Source organism: Gopherus evgoodei, chromosome 4, assembly GCF_007399415.2.
Source record: "Gopherus evgoodei ecotype Sinaloan lineage chromosome 4, rGopEvg1_v1.p, whole genome shotgun sequence".
NCBI lineage: Eukaryota > Metazoa > Chordata > Testudines > Testudinidae > Gopherus > Gopherus evgoodei.
In genome coordinates, this window is record NC_044325.1 from 144909911 (window position 1) to 144929581 (window position 19671).

Consider the following 19671-nt stretch of genomic DNA (forward strand, 5'->3'; position numbering starts at 1 on the left):
CCCAGTACAAGCATCACCTCAACAGCTATTTTACAGTGAATAATTCCTCCAGGAGATACCTCATGTAGAGTCCTAACTCCCTCACGCGTCTGTAATCCAGAAAAGTCAATTATAGACTAATTACGTCCCTAGTTTAATTAGTATCCAAGGAGCAGGGCATAGCGGGCACCCCAGTGCTGAGGGCACATCCAGACAAAATGACAGAGAGGGAGTGGTCGGCAGCGAGGGTGTAACTCCTGGTCACACGATAAGGAGGCAACACATTAATTCTGCGGGAAGCACTGAAGTGTTTTACTCATTCTTCTTCAGTGCAGAATGGAAGATATCTTGTATCTGGGCCAGAAATGAGGCAGCCAGGAGCAGACACAAATCAATCTGGCATTTCAAGCATGATGAGGTTAAACAGAATGGGCCAGGGATGACAGACAGGCGGTCTCGCTGTGGCTGGATTCTCTTACCTCGGTGATGCGGGGATTGGAGCACTTGACGTTCCTGCTGGACCAGTCGAGCCAAGGGTGAATGGGGGAACTGCAGTGCTGCCGGAGTGTGCACTTGGCCTCTCCGCTGCACCAGCCGCATTCGAACTTCTGATCTGCTTTCAGGCACAGGCCGCAGCTCTCCCGCTGGGCGGCGCATTTGTACAGGTGAACTGTGGAGAAGGGAAAGGCGTGGACTGAGAACTGAGCTGGAGACTAAATCTTCAGGACCAAAAGAGCGACATCTGCTTACAGTATCAGTAGAGATGAAGACAGCCCACAATTCCCCTGACTGATGAAGAGAAGAGACCACCTCATCGGGCAGTGGTGGAGATGCTTGTCAAGGACGTGTGCGCGGGGGAAAGAAGGGGAATAGGGCCTGTGGGGGTAATGGACTGAAAGGTTACTGATATAACTGCCTTGTACCTAAACGGCTGTAAATATTCTGCACAGCTCGTGGGGTATCAGCTTTCACATTTCAACAAGCTGATCACTCCCTGCCTCTTGCTCTATAATTCAGCTGTTTCTGACTGCCCTGACCACTGCAGATGCCCAGGTGACTAGTGCCAGCTGGGACATAAGCAGCACTGTTGCAAAGCTGGGCAGCTTAGTTGGAGAACCACAGAGAACGTTAACCAGGCTCATCAGAGCCATGCACGGTTTTGTTGGCAATGGACCTTTGAAGCCTTCTCATTCCCACTTATCCTTTTTCCAGATGTTCTCAGACATTATTGCTCCCATGCTTGCTTTGGAAGGCAGCGTTGAAAACCTCTTTGTTTAGTTTACTCCATTGACCTAAACCAAGAAAGAGCTCATTGAAACAATGTCTCCATTTCCACGGAGCTTGGCAGGGTTTCCAACAGGGCTCCAATGTATCAGGTTCCTCAGAAAATTTCAAAGCATTCAAAAGCAAAATATAACTCCTACGTGGATAAACAGGAACCTGTTAAATTGATGTCCCTGCTTCAGCAAAATGGGACTATTAACAGGTATTCTTTTCAGGGAGCTCATCTGCTGCTTTCAGTCTATTTTGCTCTGCAATACACTAGATTTTGTCACACAGCCATTTATTCTGGTACCAGCTCTATTTTCCAGCGGCAGGCCTCCTATAGCTGGAAGTATAACAGGTTTCTTTCTTTATCAGGGCTTGGCTGCACAGGCTTGCTTCAGAGCAGGGCAAATGTAGATTTTCTACAGGTCAGATCTTTTAACAGGTCTTTTATAAAATGAGCGTTGTGGCATCCAGAAGCAAAGTCCACATGATGAAATGCAGTATCTATATGGACTATTTTTATTACTGAAGATATAATAAGAGGCACATACAAAGTGCACACTGAATTTTCACATGATCAGAGGTTTTAGATCTAATATCCTGGTTAAATCTACTTCCCTAAAATTAATCACAGGTAATTGCGTTTGAGTGGTGGGCAAGTGGTATTCCCATTTGTAAAACACTTGGGGATTCTACAGGGTGAAGGATGCTATATAAAATATAGAGCTGTGGGGAGGCCCATAGAGATTGGGCTACCCTCTTATTTTCAGAGGTGATCCTGCTACGTTAGGGTTGATGTGCTTTAGTAAGTCAGTGTATGAAGAGAAGCTTGGACTGCTGCGGCCCATGTTGTGTGGAGAGACAGAGGGTTTTGTGGTCTGACCAAAGGTGATGATTTTGCTGTTGCAGATTTCTAGTCACTTGTTATTTAGGCTTACCGCAAATTATTCTCTCTCCCTGCATTCCCATGCCTGATAAGTTAATGCTTCATTCCCCTTGTCAAACTATGCAGCATTATTGTACAAGTGTGTCCCATTGGGATTCCCAGATTTCAGTGCCCAACATGAAAACCTCGCCTCACCATTGTGGATGGTTCAAAGTAACGTGATATGAGAAGCACAGGTCACATTGTACTGACCTGTGACAGAGGTGTCTGAGACAGCAATATGTGAGAGAGATGTCTCTGAGCTGGCTGCAGGTCAATGTGTTTAGTAAAGACTTCCTTTTCGCAGTGTATAGGCTGCTTTCACTAAGGGCCAATTCTGTAATGCTGAGAGTCTGGGCTACAGCTAACTGTGGGCTAGAAATCTGGGCAGAGTCCACACTCGGATCATAATGATGCTGGTAAAATGCTGGTGTAACTTGGCTGTGACTAGCAGGGTTCTAACCCAGTCTTCCTGTGAATACAAATTTCTTTTTTCTAGAAATGAGTTTGACCACACACTTCCCCCAAGACCTTACCAGGTCCCCTCTGCCACATAACTCAAGGATAAGACACTGCAGCAGTAAACAGAGCACCCTTTACCTTTCAAATCCTCTGGGTTGTCAATAATGAAGTTTCCATTCCAAACCACAGCAAAATCCACTGCTAAGTTGCTTATGTCCATCCCGTCATAGAGATACTAAGGAACAATTATATGAAACATGTTTAGGGGACGTGCTCGGGAGGATGTGTCAGGAAGAGACATCAGGAAGGAAATGACACATATATATCGCTATAACTAACACATTTTTGCTTAAAAAAACACATGATGATGTTTAAGTGACCAACAATTCTAACTCTCATTTCTAGGATCCTGCTTTGGGTCCACATAGTGAGACTCATTCTCCTTGCCAGAGAAAGATAATTAAATCAGCTGATGGACTCTGCAAGAGGTAATAGATTAATTATCCTAGATACACTGACTGGTCTCATAAAAACAGCCCCACTATTTAATGAGACTAGACTGAGGCCCTACACAGTGGCACCACACTCCCTCAATGTAATCAGGGATGTACAAATGTGCTGCAAAGATCTGACAACTTACTAAGGCTATATTGCAGTCAGTGCGCCCTATTCAGGGTGGAGATGAGGAATTTTCTAAATCACCAGTTCAAATCCAGACCAGGGTAGCACTGCCTGGAATTCCTGACCCTCTGACGGATGCCCAGGGGCCATACAGATGAGTTTGGAGGTCTCAAACCATTCTCCTAGTAGACACTTCACAAGTGCCTTAATCATAATTAGCACATATTGGGCCCTATGCTGGCAGTCTTTGCAGATCAACCAATGACTCCAATTTTCCTACAAGGAGAATATCAGTGGGACTGTAAAAAACAAGCATATTAAAGAAACACCAACAAAATGCTTGACTGTTCAGTGTTCCCTTCCTCACAGATTATTTATCCACATCTGTTTCCACATCAGCCTTCATGCTGTTGAGCAGGATGTGACCTTGAATGGAAAAGTACAGGAGTAGGACTCATGAGGTCCAGCGTTCTAATCCTAACTCTGACACTAGCTCCCTGTGTGGTCTTGGGCAAGTCACTTAGGGCTTGTCTACACACAGAAGCTGCACTGGTTTAATGTAGATCTACTTATACTGGTTGAGCGTGCCCACATACATTTACCAGCGTGAACTCAACCATACAAGCCTGGATTAAACAGATATCAAAGTGGCCTCATCCATGTAGAGTCACGCTGGTTTAACTAATCCAGTGTAAAACCACACCTTTAGTTGTATCAGTACAACTCTGTGTGCAGACTAGCCCTTAAACTGTCCGCCTCCAGTTTCCCATTCGTATAAAAGGATAAGAGGATTTCCCTAAAGCAGGGCTGCTCTGAATATTTGTTAGGTAATGTTTATCAATCACTTTGGATAGGAAAAGGGCTATTTAGTATTATTACATTTATTACCTACAGAGAGCGAGTGAGGCATAAATATCCAGGGAAATTTAAGACAATTCAGAACCTGATTAATAAGCTAGGAGTAACTGCATGGATTGTTAAAGTAGATCCTGAAGTTCCTGGTTCCACCATCTAGCTCTAGCTATCTGTCCATGTAGCTTCCTAAAACCCTCACTGATAAATGACTATAGATCAGAAACCCAAACTCCTTCACCCAGCCCTTTTTCCAGTTGTAGACTAGTGTCTTCTGCAAACAAACACAGTGGCACTTCCTCTGCAGTTTGGAGAATGGCCTTTGTGAAGAGCTGAGGTGAATGCAGCAGAACCTGTGTTTTGTTCCCTACCACGCGCAAGAATGACTGCAAAAAGCAAGAGCCTTCCCTCTAAGAACTACGATGATACTCTCTGTTAATGTTCCAATGGCGTTCCTACAGCTTGAGAAGTTGATGTAGAACCTCTTGGGCTTTACTTTCATGGACTATGCTATGCTGCCACAATGCAGACCAAGCTGCAGTCGCCCACTGTATGCATGTTGTTAGTGGTTTCATTCAGAGAATTTGTATCACTCTGCGGTGCCACATCTGCTCCCCCAGCTGAGTCCTATTCTCCTCTTTCCTAGCATTATATATTCCATTAAGCTGCAGTGACCTGGAATTTGACAACTCTCTGATGAGAGGCCAATAATTCTCTCTCTCTCTCTCCTGTGTGAATTAGCTTGCCTTAACACCTTGGTTCTATTCTTTCCCCCACCTGAACCCGTCCCCGCCTTCACTGACTCCCTTACAGTCACTGACAGGAGCTAGCAGATAAAGGACCTTCACCCAGCCAGTATTATAATTAAACACCTCACATGCCTACAACCAGATTCCATCTGAAATTCAGGATTAGTTAACCTCTATTTTTTTTATTCCTTCTGCCTCCCTCCTTCCATTTCCCTTTCATTTTTTTTCTCTTCTAGTTAAATTTGCCTTATTCACAGTGTCTCCTCGTTGATGTCAACATTAGGGTGACTGCTGTGTTAGAGGTGGGATGGCTGGTTTAAATAAAATAAAGAGGCATCTCTAATATCGGAAAGTGGAAGCATTGACTAGTGGTTAGAAACACAGTGATGGGCGCCAGGAACAACTCCTGATTCTAGGCCCAGGTCTAACACTGACTTTCTTTGTGGCCTTGGGCAAGTTATGTAACCTCACTTAGTTCCCCCATCTGGAAGTAAAGATAATAATACTTACTTAGCTCACAGCATGTGGAAGAATTAGTCAATGGTGCAATTTCACCCCAGGAGCAGGCTTTGCAGCTCCCTGATAACCTCATCCATTCAACTCTAAAGCTTCTGCATTCCAGGACTCACTTGCAGCATGGACATTGGCTGTTGGGCCCCCTTCATCCTACCCCTCTCCCATCACTCCAACAATCCCTTCCCTTCTCCCATGTCAATCCCCAGAGCACGGGCTCCTTACCGAACTGTTCTGACACTGGACGCTGGAGCTGTTGAAGCGCAGAGCTGGCACACGATGAATAACTCCTTGAAATGTTGAGGACACATTCATACCCACGCTGGCCAGATTGTGGCTGGGGCAGGTTTCTGGCTTTTCAGTGTGATGGGCTTCACCTCCCCTACTGGGATCAGAATCTCTCGGTGGGAAACAGCTGTGGGCAGTCCTGGGAGGAGCAAACATGGAGACAAAGGTGCTCCAGTTACTAGGGGGCCACTTACCTTTATATAATATCAAGTCTGAACACTCCTGAACCCTGGGCATTTGGACATAACCTGGATCTAAATTGGATGGCTGTTTTACCAGGCAGGGCAGCCAAACATCCCGCCCTTGGAGTCCAGCATGCAGCCCAGTATATCTGATCACAGACAATCTCTTGCACTCCTCAATCTGCCCGCAAGACAGAAGATTAAGTGCAGGGAAAAATAACCTTCAGCAATATTTTCTGCCAGGATATTTCAGTGCAGCCACACAAGGGGGGGTGCTATTATTCAGAAAATATACTGAAGCATCATTGTTCTCCCTGGCTTGCTGTGGGCTATGCCTTTTATCTCCGGAGACACAAACCTCAAGAGTACCCCCACTCCTCTCTTCCCCAAAGGCAATGTATTATCAATTGCTTCTGCTTCCAAACTCCAGCAAAAACCCAATTTTACTGGGAGGTGGATTGGATCCTCCTACTACACACTGAACACTCATTCTAGGTTTCATTTTAATCAGATTTCATTCCTGGGGTGCACATCAGTGTCTGTTGCTTCAAAAACAGACTGATCAGCATGGGATATGCTTCCCATTTGCGACCTGGTGCCGCTTCTTCTGTGTTTTATTTTAGCAAAATTATTTCAATATCCTATTAATTTCCAATCTGTAGCCCCAACTCCACAAACCTATTCCCCTCTTCTCTCTTACCCTACCCCATATCCAACACCTCTGGCTAGTCTCCAACTGCCCAGCTGGACCTGTATGCAGCAACAGAGATGAGAGGGAAATGGTTTTCCTGACCCATGAACATTTTTGAGATTTCAAATATTTTCCCATTCTGCCTCCAGACAAAACTGAGACCTTTCAAAAGTTTTCACAAAACAGAGAGAGGGGGAGAGATTGACCCCTCTCAATATAGCCATAGCCTGGTGGTTAAGGCACTGAAACAGGATGTGGAAGAGCAGGTCCAAGCCCTAACCACTGGACTACAGTTTATTCTGAGGTGGGCTCTTAATTCTCTTGTTTTGACTAGAAAGCCCATTCCAGGCCCAAGAAACCTTTCCAACCAGAGTTTCATCGACACCCAATCCTTGCTTGCAAAAAGTTTTGGTTTCAATTAATTGACATTTTCCAATGAAACCCCATGTATGAGAAATTTCCACTAGCTCTCTGCAGAAAGCCAAAGGTGTCACCAGTACAGATCCTCTCTTAGCTCAGTGATTCATGAGTGGGACTTCTGCCACCTGCAGCTGGGCCCGGAAGGAAGCTGAAGGGCTGAGGTGCTGTTCCTGTATGTTAAAGCTGCACCTTCCGCTCCCGTCCATGCTGATGGGAAGCCAGAGGTGTCCAAAGGCTCATAGATTTGGTTAAAATAAGCACCCTGACGTTTAGGGCTGGGATTTTCAAGTAGACCAAAGGGATTAGCACCCCAAATCCCAATGAATTTAAATGGGAGATGGACACAATGCCCTTAGGCTCTTTAGAAAATCCCAGACTAGATGCTTCTATGAACTCATCTTGAGCCTGCCAAAACTGGGTCCCAGCTCTACAAACTGGTACAGATTGGGTACAGTCCTGAACACCCGTCAGCAAATGCTAGCTGTAGAACAGATACCTGATTCAAAAGGGTTCAGTTTTGCAGTGCTTCCTCGCATCACATTCCCACTGAGCTCAGTGGGCATTCTGCACTCTGAGAGCTAATGCATGTAGGATGGGGCCCTCACTCCGGGGGAAACAAAATCAGGCTGCTCTATGCATAGCAATCCTAGTTTACACCGACATGTGAGGGGGATGAGGGGAAAGGCTGCATGCTTAGCGTGGATGCTCCAAAGCTCTCAGCGTACTGTGCAGGCAGTAAATATGCCCACATGTATTTGCAGCTACATCCACAGATCTGTTGCAGTTGTTCACTGGCGATATCTCACCGTGCCAGATATAAAGCAAAGCTAGCTAAGGAGATGCCAGCTCTCTAAAAGGATGAACTTTGATGTCGCTGGAAGCCATGATGCTAACTCCCCTTCTTCCTTGCAATATACTTTAGGCTTCAGGAACTTAAGCCCCTAACTCTTCTGGAAATGGCCCCTCTAGACTTCCTAGAGCTTCCTCAGATTAAGCCTGGAAACAACAAACCCAGCCTGTCATCCTACAAAATCCTTCTGTTTCATAAAGCGAACCTATCATCCTGACAGGCAGGAGGGAAGGTGTTTCTCTGTGGTGGCTAAGTGATTCAAGCCAACGGACAGCACAAACATTTCTTGATCCGGATTCAAGATTCCATTCACCTTCGGGATGGAATCTGGAGCTGTGCCAAGAATAAAACTCTCCTAGTCAAATGCAAATGGTCAGAGAGCTATAGAAAAATGCCCTAAAGCACCATTACTCCTGCCAGGTCAAAGTTACAGCAACTAGAAAACAACAAGGGTCTGGTGGCACCTTAAAGACTAACAGATTTATTTGGGCATAAGCTTTCGTGGGCTATAACCCACTTCATCAGATGCATGTAGTGAAAAATACAGTAGAAAGGTGGCACCGGGCTCCTTGTTGTTTTTGTGGATACCTGAGGACCTCTCAATCTTCAAAGGGTATGTCCGATACTACCTGCTGGATTGGTGGGTAGTATCGATCTATTGGGGATCAATTTATTGTGTCTCGTCTAGATGCAATAATCAATCCGCAAATCGATGCCCGTACTCCACGTCAGTAGGAGGAGTAAGCAGCGCCGACGGGGGAGCCGCGTGTGAGGACGGCCAAATAAGTTGAACTAAGATACTTTGACTTCAGCTATGCGAATAGTGTAGCTGAAGTTGGGTATCTTAGATTGACACCCCGCCCCCCAGTGTAGACCAGCCCCAAGTATTTGTCCTCACAACCTCCCTGTGAAGCACCGATGGAGGACTGATGTCCAGGAAAACTTAAATGACTTGTCCTGTGTCACAGCAGGGCACTGACCCAATGTGGCTGAGTGCCAGGCTAGTGCTCTGACCATTGGACAACTCTTTCTATCAATTAAACTAACTCATTGAGAGGCAAACACCACAAGAGCGCCACCACCAGGATCTGGCTCTTTCCATCTATGCAAGAAGGAAACCCATGAATTTCATTAGCGACCATTAGGCAGGCCGAATGAGTGCCCTGCCCAAATCACAGCTATACTGGTGGGATCTCATCTCTCCACTGAGTCAGGCATGTTGTAAATGAGAAACAGACACTGGCCAGTATGGGAGAGCCAGTAGCTTAAGTTGCTGCCTCGTAAACTCTTTTTTAATGGCACTTTTCCCTGTATATATTTTATTTTATTTCTAACAGGCCTTCCATGTATTAACAGCCAAGAGTGATTTTAAACTCCAGCAGAGGGGAAGACGGCCATCCTGGGGGGAGAAAATGACCGTTCCTCCAATGGAGTGACTTTACAAGCTGAAAGGGAATGCTTACTGTTTTAAGCATTGACTCTGACATAGCTAATGCTTGGGTATCACAAGTTCAGATCACAGCAGGGCTGATTCAGCATTTATACAACTAAGAATCATGCTGCAAGGGCTCTCTGAAGAGCTGTAGGCACTCTAAAGAGCTTGCGCAATTGTCTAAGACAGGGCTTTCCCCAATGTCCTTGAACAAAAGTTCCTTCCCTGTTCTCCGTGTTGTGCATTATTAAACAGAAACCAGCCTCCACCCCAGAGATGACTGACTGCGTTTCAATGGGTCTGTATTTAGCTACTCCACCCTCCGCTCCATCAAAAAACAAAAAAACAAAAAAAACAACCACCTTTAACTGTGTCGCTGCAGGAGAATCTCAGTTTTTAGCCCTGAAAAAATGAATATGTTATGGACCATTATCCTTCTTGGCAACAATCATTCACTAGACAAGCTGAGTTTTGAAGAAATTCTTTTTCCTATAAAGGAGGAAAAAAACAGAACTCATATTTTTCATATCATATCTGTAGAGCTGAAATTGCTGGTAGCAAAAACTTTTCTACCGTCATTAGAGGCAAGTAGGACATAATGGATTTTTTCTTTTAGTAAGAGTTTCACTGGGAGAAAATGTCACATTGGGATACTGGGGAAAATAAAGAGTCAGTCAGATTCTGAGTGCACTCTACTCTGGGGACAAGGGAAAAAGTGCAGCAACTATATGTTGTTTGACAGCTACAATGATTGTATTAATAAGGGGACATAAAGTTTGTAATAGAGGGATATTCAGGGAGATTCCACATTACCAACAGCACAGGCACTTGTGGGGACCACATTGCTGCTGGCCATTTTTACTGAATTTATCAGATGAGTGATTGAAGCTACAAAACCTGCAGGGGCTCATGGAGGGTGCTGAGTTTGCTCAGAAGTTGCATACATTACTGAAAGCACCACTGGGACCACTCCATTCCCTGTTTGTGCCAGTTCCAATCCCAATTCTCTGCTTTGCTTTCGGTTCTTTTAAAAAAATTGTCATTGCAATAATGCACAAGGTCATCTGTGCACACATGCATTTCCATAGCCTATGCATGTGATGGAGCATATAGGTACGTGTCACTGCATTAATGCACCTGGGCACCTGCACATGTGTTTGCATGCTCTGTATACATGACTGAGTATGCAGGTATGTGTAACTGTTTTTGTGCAGACATGTAGACTTGTACACAGTGTGTGCGCCTGTCCAGATACAGTCTCTCCTAACTTATCCATTATGAGTGAGTTTTTAATCACAATTAATTTAGTTTGGGATATACTGCACACAGTATGAATACCTCTTCTATTGTTAATAAACTTGAGATGTTTATCAATGTTTTCCAGAAATTTCATAAGGAGGGGTGTGTGCATGTGCATTCACGTGCACACCGCTTCCCTCTACTGGTTGGATTAAAAAAAGCACAACAAGCCCTATACAGCTGACAGCTAATGGAGATGCTCCTTTAACTCAAATGGCAGGTGCCTGTGCTGCTGCTGCTGCGTTTTATCACTGCTGCCGCTATGAAGTTCAGACTGTCCCTTGAGTGCTCCATAAAAGAGAAAGAGATGCTGTCAGCGGAATACATGATTTGTTCCATAAGTTTACTTTCTTCTGTCATTCATGAGAAGTAAATCCTGTAGTGAGTTAGAATGGGCATTAGTACCTCCACTCTCCAATGCAAGAGTGACACATATTATAGAATGTCCTGCCTATGAAATATCTACACACACAATCTACAGAGGTGATCATATTTAATGCTTCTACTCCCAAAGATCCCAAAGGAACTATACAAATTCTACACCAATGAAATGCAGCCACCTCTGCTGCTCTTACTCAGGCAAACTACCCTAGAATTCTGGGGCATTTCTCTTCAGTAAGGCACTTATTTAGGGCTTTCCATATGAGGAGCATCAAGTAATTATGCACAAAAGTTATAAGCATTAACCCATGCTAAACACTCAGACCTAGATACTGCTCTCGCTGGTGTAAATCAGGAGCTGCTCCACTGATGTCAAGGGCATTGCCCCAGATTTAACCTAATGGAAAAGAGAACAGAATTTGGCCCTCAGAAGCCAAGCATGGAAAGAAGAAACTCAACTGACTCAGTGGTGGATTCTCACTGGTAAATTCTCTATTACATGACCTTTTGTCCTCTCTTTTGTGCTGTATGAATTCAGTTGCAACCTGTGTCTTGGCTTGTATTTTGTAAAGTAGGCCCCGTGTATTTACAGCACTGCAATAATTAATAATAAATAATAAATTAAAAACAGCAGTTTAGATCCGGGTATGTCTAAGCTGTGTGGTAATGTAGGTACTACATTGATGGAAGAGGTTTTCCGGTTGATGTCATTAATTCACCTTGCCAAGAGGCAGTAACTAGGTTGACATAAGAATCCTTCTATCAACCTCACTATGTCTACACTGGGATGAGGTTGACCTAAGTACAATGCCTAGGCATGAAATGTTTCGCAGCCCTGAGTGATGTAGCTAGGTCAGCCTACGTTTCAGATGTACACCAGGTTTCTCCAGTGAATGTATCCCTTTGCAACCCGTGCCTGAGATGCAATCCTGCTCCTATTGTAGTCAGCGGCAAAGCTCCCTTGACTTCAGTGAGAGCCGGATCAAATCCCTGCACTTTATCTTGTCATCCTCTGTAGTTTCAGATTGGGCTCGCTCTCCCTCCCATCCAGCTATCACTATTTCCTGCTCCCCTGTTCCCAAACAATGACGAGCACTCCAGGCTCCAGCTGATACAAATCTAATGATTGAAAAAAAATGTTACCAATAAATCCAACCACACAATTTCAAAGCTGAGAAGAGTTAATCCTGCTGCATAAGGCTTTTTTTCATTGCTACTAGTTCTTTTTCCTGAGTAATTGCCAAATAGCTTCACCAAACTTGTCTCTCCAGGAGTCAGGAATGACCCAAAGCACACTGAAGTCAATGGAAAGACTGCCACTGACTTCAGATAAGGTCCCTAGTGTGTGTCTCCAGAGCTAACACATTCCCGCTTTTAGAGCCCATGTATTTAAAAGTAGGGATTTCAGTGTAAAAAAAAAAAGAAGCTTCAGCTTTATATTATTTCTTGCAAGGAATTTTAAGCATCCCTGAAAGCACCAATAGACACAATCAGTTGTACAGACATCCCTCTAAAAGCAATAATAACTCAAACCTAAACCCAAAAGAGTCAGAATGGATATGAAATTTGGCTTTCTGTAAGCTCTCAGAGCCTGAAACACTCCATCTCCCCAATTCAGCATCTCACACATGGAAATGACATTATCTGCACACAGTGGACATCAAAGAGGGAATGGATCCCACATCCTGGGAAACTAATAGGATTTATTTGGTTCTCTCTCCGCACTGGAATGGGGCATAAGAATGTATTTATGTGTCTATATCCCTCTCTGTCTGCATGTTTTATACATTTACACAGACATATTTTATACCCATAATCACCACACACACGTACAAAACCCCAACCTCCTCACACACATTAAAATCATGTTATAGGTCTGATTTGAGTCTGCAGAAATGGGGAAATTCAGCTCAAGGATCCATCTGTTTTGCCTGAGGGGCTAAAGCCACATAAGAAAGTGAGACAGTCAGTGCTATGAAATCCCTCTGCGATCTCATCCCAGAAAGCCCTCATTTTTATGGATGCAGGTGTGCCCCAGGCCTCTGTATTTTCAGCACCTTGAGCAGGGATATTTAACCGTGTGACTTGTACTGATATTAATGAAAGTCATGTGGCTTAAAAAACCCACTGAGGAATTAAGTAATTTGTTGCTTTAATTCTTAGAGAACGGGAAACTGTTTTCTAAGGGTTTTGATTGGCTGCAAGGGGATGCTCCACCTGGGATGAAGGGCAGTTTCTGGAAGATGTCATAAATCAGGATCAATCAGATCTGTCATCAATCAGCTCTGCTTGAAAAAGCAGCTCCGTCTTACTGTTATCGAGGGATTCCATGCTTACTGTGGCAATGACTCCAGATCAAATGTGCCCTGTTTATAAGCAATATGATTTTTTAAAGGCTCAGTATCACAAATTCAAACTGAGAGTCAACACACTGAGTTCATTCCTTCTCATGCATCATCACCAGCAACAAAGGTTCTGCAGGGCAAATTCCACCCCTCAGTGACACTAGGCCAACCCAACTGTCTTCAGATTAAGCTATTAGAGACACCTGTGCCAACCAGTATCCCCCAGCAGGCAAGACTGCACAGGTGTAGTTGCTTAACCTAGTAATTAGGTTAGATTAAACAATTCTGATGATGGTGCAAATGGAGGAATAGCATCCAGGTCACTCCCTTGTAGCTTTGTCAATGCTGCAGGGTGAGCAGCACAAAAAAGCAGCATAAGATTACTTTAGTCATTATAGCCAGCAGATCTGATTCTGAACATGAGCTAGGAGCAGATCTGTGATAAGATGGTGCCATTTTCACAGTCACCTTGCATAGTGGAACCTCATTTTGAGGACTCTGGGTTCTATTTGCTCCTTAACAGAAACTGGCAACTCCTAGTAGCATCAAAGGAGTTGCATGAACGAATCCTGTTGGAAAATAGATCCCCAAGGACCAGAAATATCTGAGTTTTTCCCGCCTGGGAACAGTTTAAATTAAACTTAAAACATGAGAATATTTCTAAGCCCATGCGAGAGTGTTGCGTGCAAATGCTTGTGTGAGAGCAAGTGTGTTTGAGTGTGCACAGGTGTGAGAGTGGGCCTGCAGCTTGTGCTTCTGTTTGGCCATCCTGCCCTCATGGAGGCAGTTCTGGCTGTAATATTATTGGTTATGTTCTGTTTCCAAGACAATAAGCCCTCTGTTATGAAGGCAATGTCGTCTGTGAGCATGAACTTTTTACTAGGGCCCAGTGAGATCACTGTGATCTGAACTGTGTTAAGTGAGGAAACTTTTTCCCAGATAATTATCTGACCCCATGAATTTGCAGGAGTGAAGTGCCCATAATAAAGGCAGTAGGAATACATTGTGTACACAAGTAGCAATTCATTTCCTCTTTTGAAAAAGGCAGACAAATTAGCCTTTGGTGGTTGCGTTTCCATGTGTGTTCATGGGTGCAGGATAACCACTATGAACAGTGGACCATCCGCATTATCATCATTCCCTGCATCAAAGGTAATCACAGAAAAGCATCAGACAGCACATAGCATCCACTGGTAAGAACCAGGCTAAGAGAAGATCCACCAGCTAAACGAGATAGAGGAAGAGCAACAGAGACCTAAGTAAAAGGCCTCCCTGTAATAGAAATAGAAAGTGGTCCTCTAATTCTTGTGATTAGAGCAGAAATGGGAAGTCAGGACTCCTGGATCCTATTCCTGACTCTACCACACACTCACTGAGTGACCTTGGGCCAGTCACGTCCTCGTTCTGTCTCCATTTTCCCACGTGTAAAACTGGGAAAATAAAATACCCTACCTAACTCTACCAAGGGTTTTGAGGTGATTGGACTGAACGCGCTATGGAAGCGTAAAGCATAATTGCAAAGCCATGGAAAAGAGAGAAAACGCTGAGCAGGAAGGGAAGAAAAAAAATAATCACATCACTAGAGAGTTGCAAAAGCAAAGATTCTTACTCCCTCTTGCTCCCTTGAAAGGAAGTTACTTGATTTTGTACCAGGATGATAAAGCTTTCGCTTTGTCTCCAGGGCGGGAGTTTCTCCTCAGGCATCTTCACAATCTGCTGCTTGAAACACTTCTTTGAGGTAAGTGCCTCCTCTCATAAATGGCTGACAAAGGCAGCAGCACCTGTTCCCAATTACCTTTGCTGGTCTCTTCACCGTTGCTGATCCCCGTCCGCTGATGTACGCACACGTGTAACTCGTTTATGTTTCTTACTTTGTATTACATGTTTCTTGGCATCATTTTAACCAGAGAGGCACACGGGTTGCTTTAGTCTCGCATTACTTGTTGATTTAGTTAGCAGCTCAATGAGCTTCTAAAAAGCGATAAAGGGAACTTTCATAGCTCAGTGTTCTGCTCTTTTTCTCTCACTTCCTTAGCCATTTCATCCTCGTTTTCAGAAACTCGCCCCATTCAAAGCATTTTAGCCTCAAGGGAGCCATAAATCAAGTAAAAGCTGGCAGCCCCAGTGGCCACTGACTACCTCAGGCAAGGCATTGTGTGGCCCTCTGTCGGAAGAACAAGCCATAAACATGTGCCTGCTGCAGATGCTGTGAAGACACAGACGTAGAAGCAGTAAAGGCATGGACCAAAAGCCTGCCAGACTGGCAGAGATCATCATGACTTATTTCTAAAGGCAGCCACAGCTGTGCTCAGCACCTCCCAAAATAGAAAGAAGATGTGATCCTTGCAGAGGAGTTTACAAACTCAGAGCAGACGCCACAAGGGGCTGTGAAGTGTCATTGTTCTGCCAAACAACCTGGCAGTGCATGTGGTATCTGCAATGGAAGGAGCTAACAGCTGCTTTGTCCTGATCTCACAGAATTGGGACTATTTCTTTGTTCAGGGAGAAATCCCAAATCAAACCATTATCCAGACAGGCCACAGTCAGACCTGGAAATGCAGCCCAGTCGATAGGCCATGAGGATTCCTCCTGCCAGCTCTGCAATTGACTTGCTTTGTGATTTTCAGAAAGTTACTGCAGCTCTGTGTGCCCCATATATAAAATGGGATTAGTGCTGCTCACCCACGTTTGAGATCCTTGGATGGACAGTACTAAGTGAGTGCTAATTATTAGTCAGTCTGAATTTAGCCAAATCTCAGAGGTGGGATCAATTTAGGCCCATCGCTATTGTTAGATGACATTTTCCTGCTCTGTTCTTATTTGCTACTGCCTCTGCATGTCCGGGTACCAGCTGAGACCAGACCAAAAACAGAGAAAAATGGGACAAGAGCACAGTTCTTTGCCAGAGAAACAGGAGAACCTCTTACAAACGTCAGATACGCCAACCATATCACACACTGCTCCACAGAATGGCTGGATCAGCTCAGAACACAAAAAGGCCAGTGCGAAAACATTTCCTAACCCAGTCCCAATACCTCAGAAACATTGATCCGTCCTTCCTGAAACGAGCAAGTTGTGGGATCATGAGTGCAAAGGTTCCGATATTTGCACCAATGGCAGCGGAAAGCGCTGTTCACGCAAGACAGGCACCTGTAGAGCCAGAGAAAGAAATAAGGTCCGTGTTACAGAGATGATTATCGGGAAATGAACTTGACATTGGAACAGACAGGAGTATCCATTGGAATATACACAGGTTTATACATATGAAGGTATGTTCCTGGTAGAAAACTAAGACAAAATTGCTAAAAAAAAAATAAAAAATCAGGGACCCAATAACCTGCATGCCAAACATCACCTCAATTATTTGCTCCTATTTCTGCATCCGTCAACAGTTTCATCTATTTAGACTGGAAGTTTGTTGGGGCAGGGAACAGTCAGTGGTATAGCCAGGTGGAGGGAACAGGGGGAGAATAAAAAAAAAAAGGGCGTCACCCACTGCGGCCCTTTTACTGATGAGGAGGTGCTTTTATTCACCCAGAGGTGCTCCGAGTCTTCGGCGGCACCTAGGTGGTGGGACCTTCACTCGCGCCGCAGGTCTTCGGTGGCATTTCCTTCCTTGCCGCCAAAGACCCAGAGTGAGGCTGGGTGAGTAAAAATTAAAAAGGTGCCAAGATGCTCAGTGGGGGAGCGGCCGGGATTTTGCCCCTCATGCTCTAAAATATAGCCAGTCTTTACATGACTTGTTAATACAAGCTGAAGCATCTTTTACAACAGGACATAAGGTACAAGAAAAAACAATACAGTGCAATCTTGACTGAATTTAAACCTCAATGGTATCTACAAACAAGCCAGGTTTGAAGAAAATTGGCTCAATTGTTTTCAAAAATTGGAAATATTTAAAGCCATCAACTGTAAACATTTCTATTTGGCCTTTTTCACTCCAATTCAAACCTGGAGCATGTTAGATCGCAAGTATCTGTGCTTGATGTCGGATGAGGCCAATGGTGCAGGACATGGTTTTTGACATGGGTTGAGCCTGCCAGTCCAGGAACTGGCTGAGTATTTACTACCTCCCACCTCCTAATCTGCTGACAATGAGCTGTGTGGCTCATAACAATTGTTGATATTTGCAATAAAGCTTCCTTTGATCTCAGAAGCAGCTCTCCTATGTGACAGGCCATTTCTTAGAGCAGGTCTATTCTAGGAAATTAGGTCGGTATAACTACATTGTTCAGGGATGTGAGCACCCCTGAGTGACACAGTCAAACCAAACTCCCCCACCCTTAGACAGTGGCTAAGTTGACAGGAGGATTTTCCCCTTGCCCTAGCTACCACCTCTTGGGGAGGTGGAGTACCTACGCAACAGAACTCCTCCAGTCAGCGCGGGCAGTATCTTCATCAACGTGCTATAGAGGCGCCGCTACAGCATTTTATGTGTAGACAATCCCTCGGTAACTGTCCATGGTCAGCATATCGCATGGTTTCCAGGGATCTTTAATTCACCCAAAGACATGGACTGTGTAACTGAAAGGGGGATATGCACCCCTGTTCGTGCACTGGACAGACAGCCAATACTCTTATTTTCTTTCTAAAGTTACTGTCACTAAAATGCATATTTAATGGCTTCTTTTTACATCTGAGTTGTATTTTCCTTCTTAAGCATCTATAGTGATCTTAATAGCTAAGGATTGTTATTCTAATCATGAAAACGTGAATCAGGGTAGCAATATCAAGTGCTGTGAGCTTATTTAATTATTCCTTTACTTGACCCATTTCTATCTCCATTTTGGTTTGCCACACTCCTGCCCTCCCACTTTGGACCTGACCTTTAGCTTTCCGATCTAGGGTAGAAGGGGCTCTCTGCTTGGCTTAGCATGACTGAGGAGGATGGTCATTTTGATGATCAAGCCCAACAGTTTGGTTAGGCGCCTGTCATTGTAATGTATGGTTTTCTTGCTGCTGCCTCAGCTCTACTCTGTCTCAGCTGGGAAGGGGCAAAGGTTGGACAGGGAGTCACAGACAAGTGACTTCTTGAAAGCTCATCCACAGTGAGTGCCTTGGCTCTTTCATGAGGAGAGTTTCTCACACAGTTGCTCCCTCGCCCCAGCAAAGTCCCTTCAGAAAGCAGTTTCCATTAAAATAAAAAAAAAAGGGTCCCCTTTGCTTCTAAACCAGGAAGCATCCTTGCCCTACAGCATCTGGGAACCTCTCACTCTGAGAAAGGGTTTAGTCCCTCTCTGCTAGAAATGGGCCCCAAACCAGAACCATTTATCAGATTCCTCAGCCCTCCCTTGAACTTTGTGGGGATTTGCATTAATGGAGCCCAGATCCAAACCATCCCAGCTTTTAGGCTTGCAAAACAAGAACCCAGCTGATGAGGGTTAGCAAAATCACTCCACCCCTACAGACTGCCTCCATTCAATGATGTACTACACAGCTGGACATGCCACCTGTGAGAAACAGCAGAGTTCAGCATGCTGCATTGTCCATAACTCAGAGAAGGAAAAGTCATTCCCCACACTGCTGTGAAGCCAGAAGGGACAGATTATCCTCCACTCCCGAAGTTTGGCAGTGGGCACTGAGCCATTTCTAGGTCTGTCTCATTCAGGGGCTAATTGGTGAGCTCTCTTCCAGCATGCCTGATTCATGTCCCTGGTGCCCTCAGACAGCAGCGCAAGGCAGTTTAGATTTTATGGACGACACACTTTTAGCACTTTGCCTTTAAGAATTAGTCACTTGTGCCATGTCTGACCCCTGGTGTAATTTCCTGTTAGAAAGGGATGAGGGCAGAGTAGACTTATTGCCTCATCCAGTTCAAATCTCCACTCCCAGGTAAGATTAGGAGCAGCAGGAGCTCCAGCCAGATGTCCTGAAGGGACATCCTTGTTCCAGCCAAACTGGTGGGAATTCAGGGAAGAGCAACAAGACTGCATAAGAGCCTTGAAGGACGGATTTACAAGGAGGGGAAGAGAAAGATCTCTAAAGTCCATTATGCTTGGCTAAGGGATGAGGAAGTGGGGACATCACTGTCTATAGGGATATGAAAGTACAGGGGAGAGCATGTAGTGTGGATTTGCCGATGGGCTATAACTGGGAGTAATGAGACCCATCTATCGAGGGACTCATATGAGCACTCTCTCTGTAGTGCCTGAACTGAAGTTAAAGGCAAAATGTAGGCTGAATGCCAGGAAAATGACACGAAAGCCAAGCCTATTAGACTATGGAAGAGTCTCCCAAAGGAGTGGGAGAAGCCCCATTACCTGGGACTTGAAAGCTAGGCTGGACAAAGCAATGCTGAACAGAAAAGACGACAACCCTGCTTGGACACTCCCTGGCCCCTGGCAGCAGGATAAAGAAGGCAGGGCTAACAGAGCATTTCCAGCTCTAACTTCTACCATTCTGGAGCCAGCTGT

General features: G+C 44.7%; 1 protein-coding gene across 1 annotated transcript in view; it reads right to left on the reverse strand.

The window, feature by feature from the left end:
* The window catches only part of PLXNA2 (plexin A2), a 334324-nt gene that overhangs the window by 85902 nt on the left and 228751 nt on the right, over positions 1-19671 (reverse strand). The window contains 7 exon segments of the mRNA XM_030561685.1: positions 459-649; positions 2774-2870; positions 5596-5664; positions 5666-5728; positions 5730-5770; positions 5773-5797; positions 16294-16408. Coding sequence (XP_030417545.1) covers positions 459-649; positions 2774-2870; positions 5596-5664; positions 5666-5728; positions 5730-5770; positions 5773-5797; positions 16294-16408 — 601 coding nt within the window.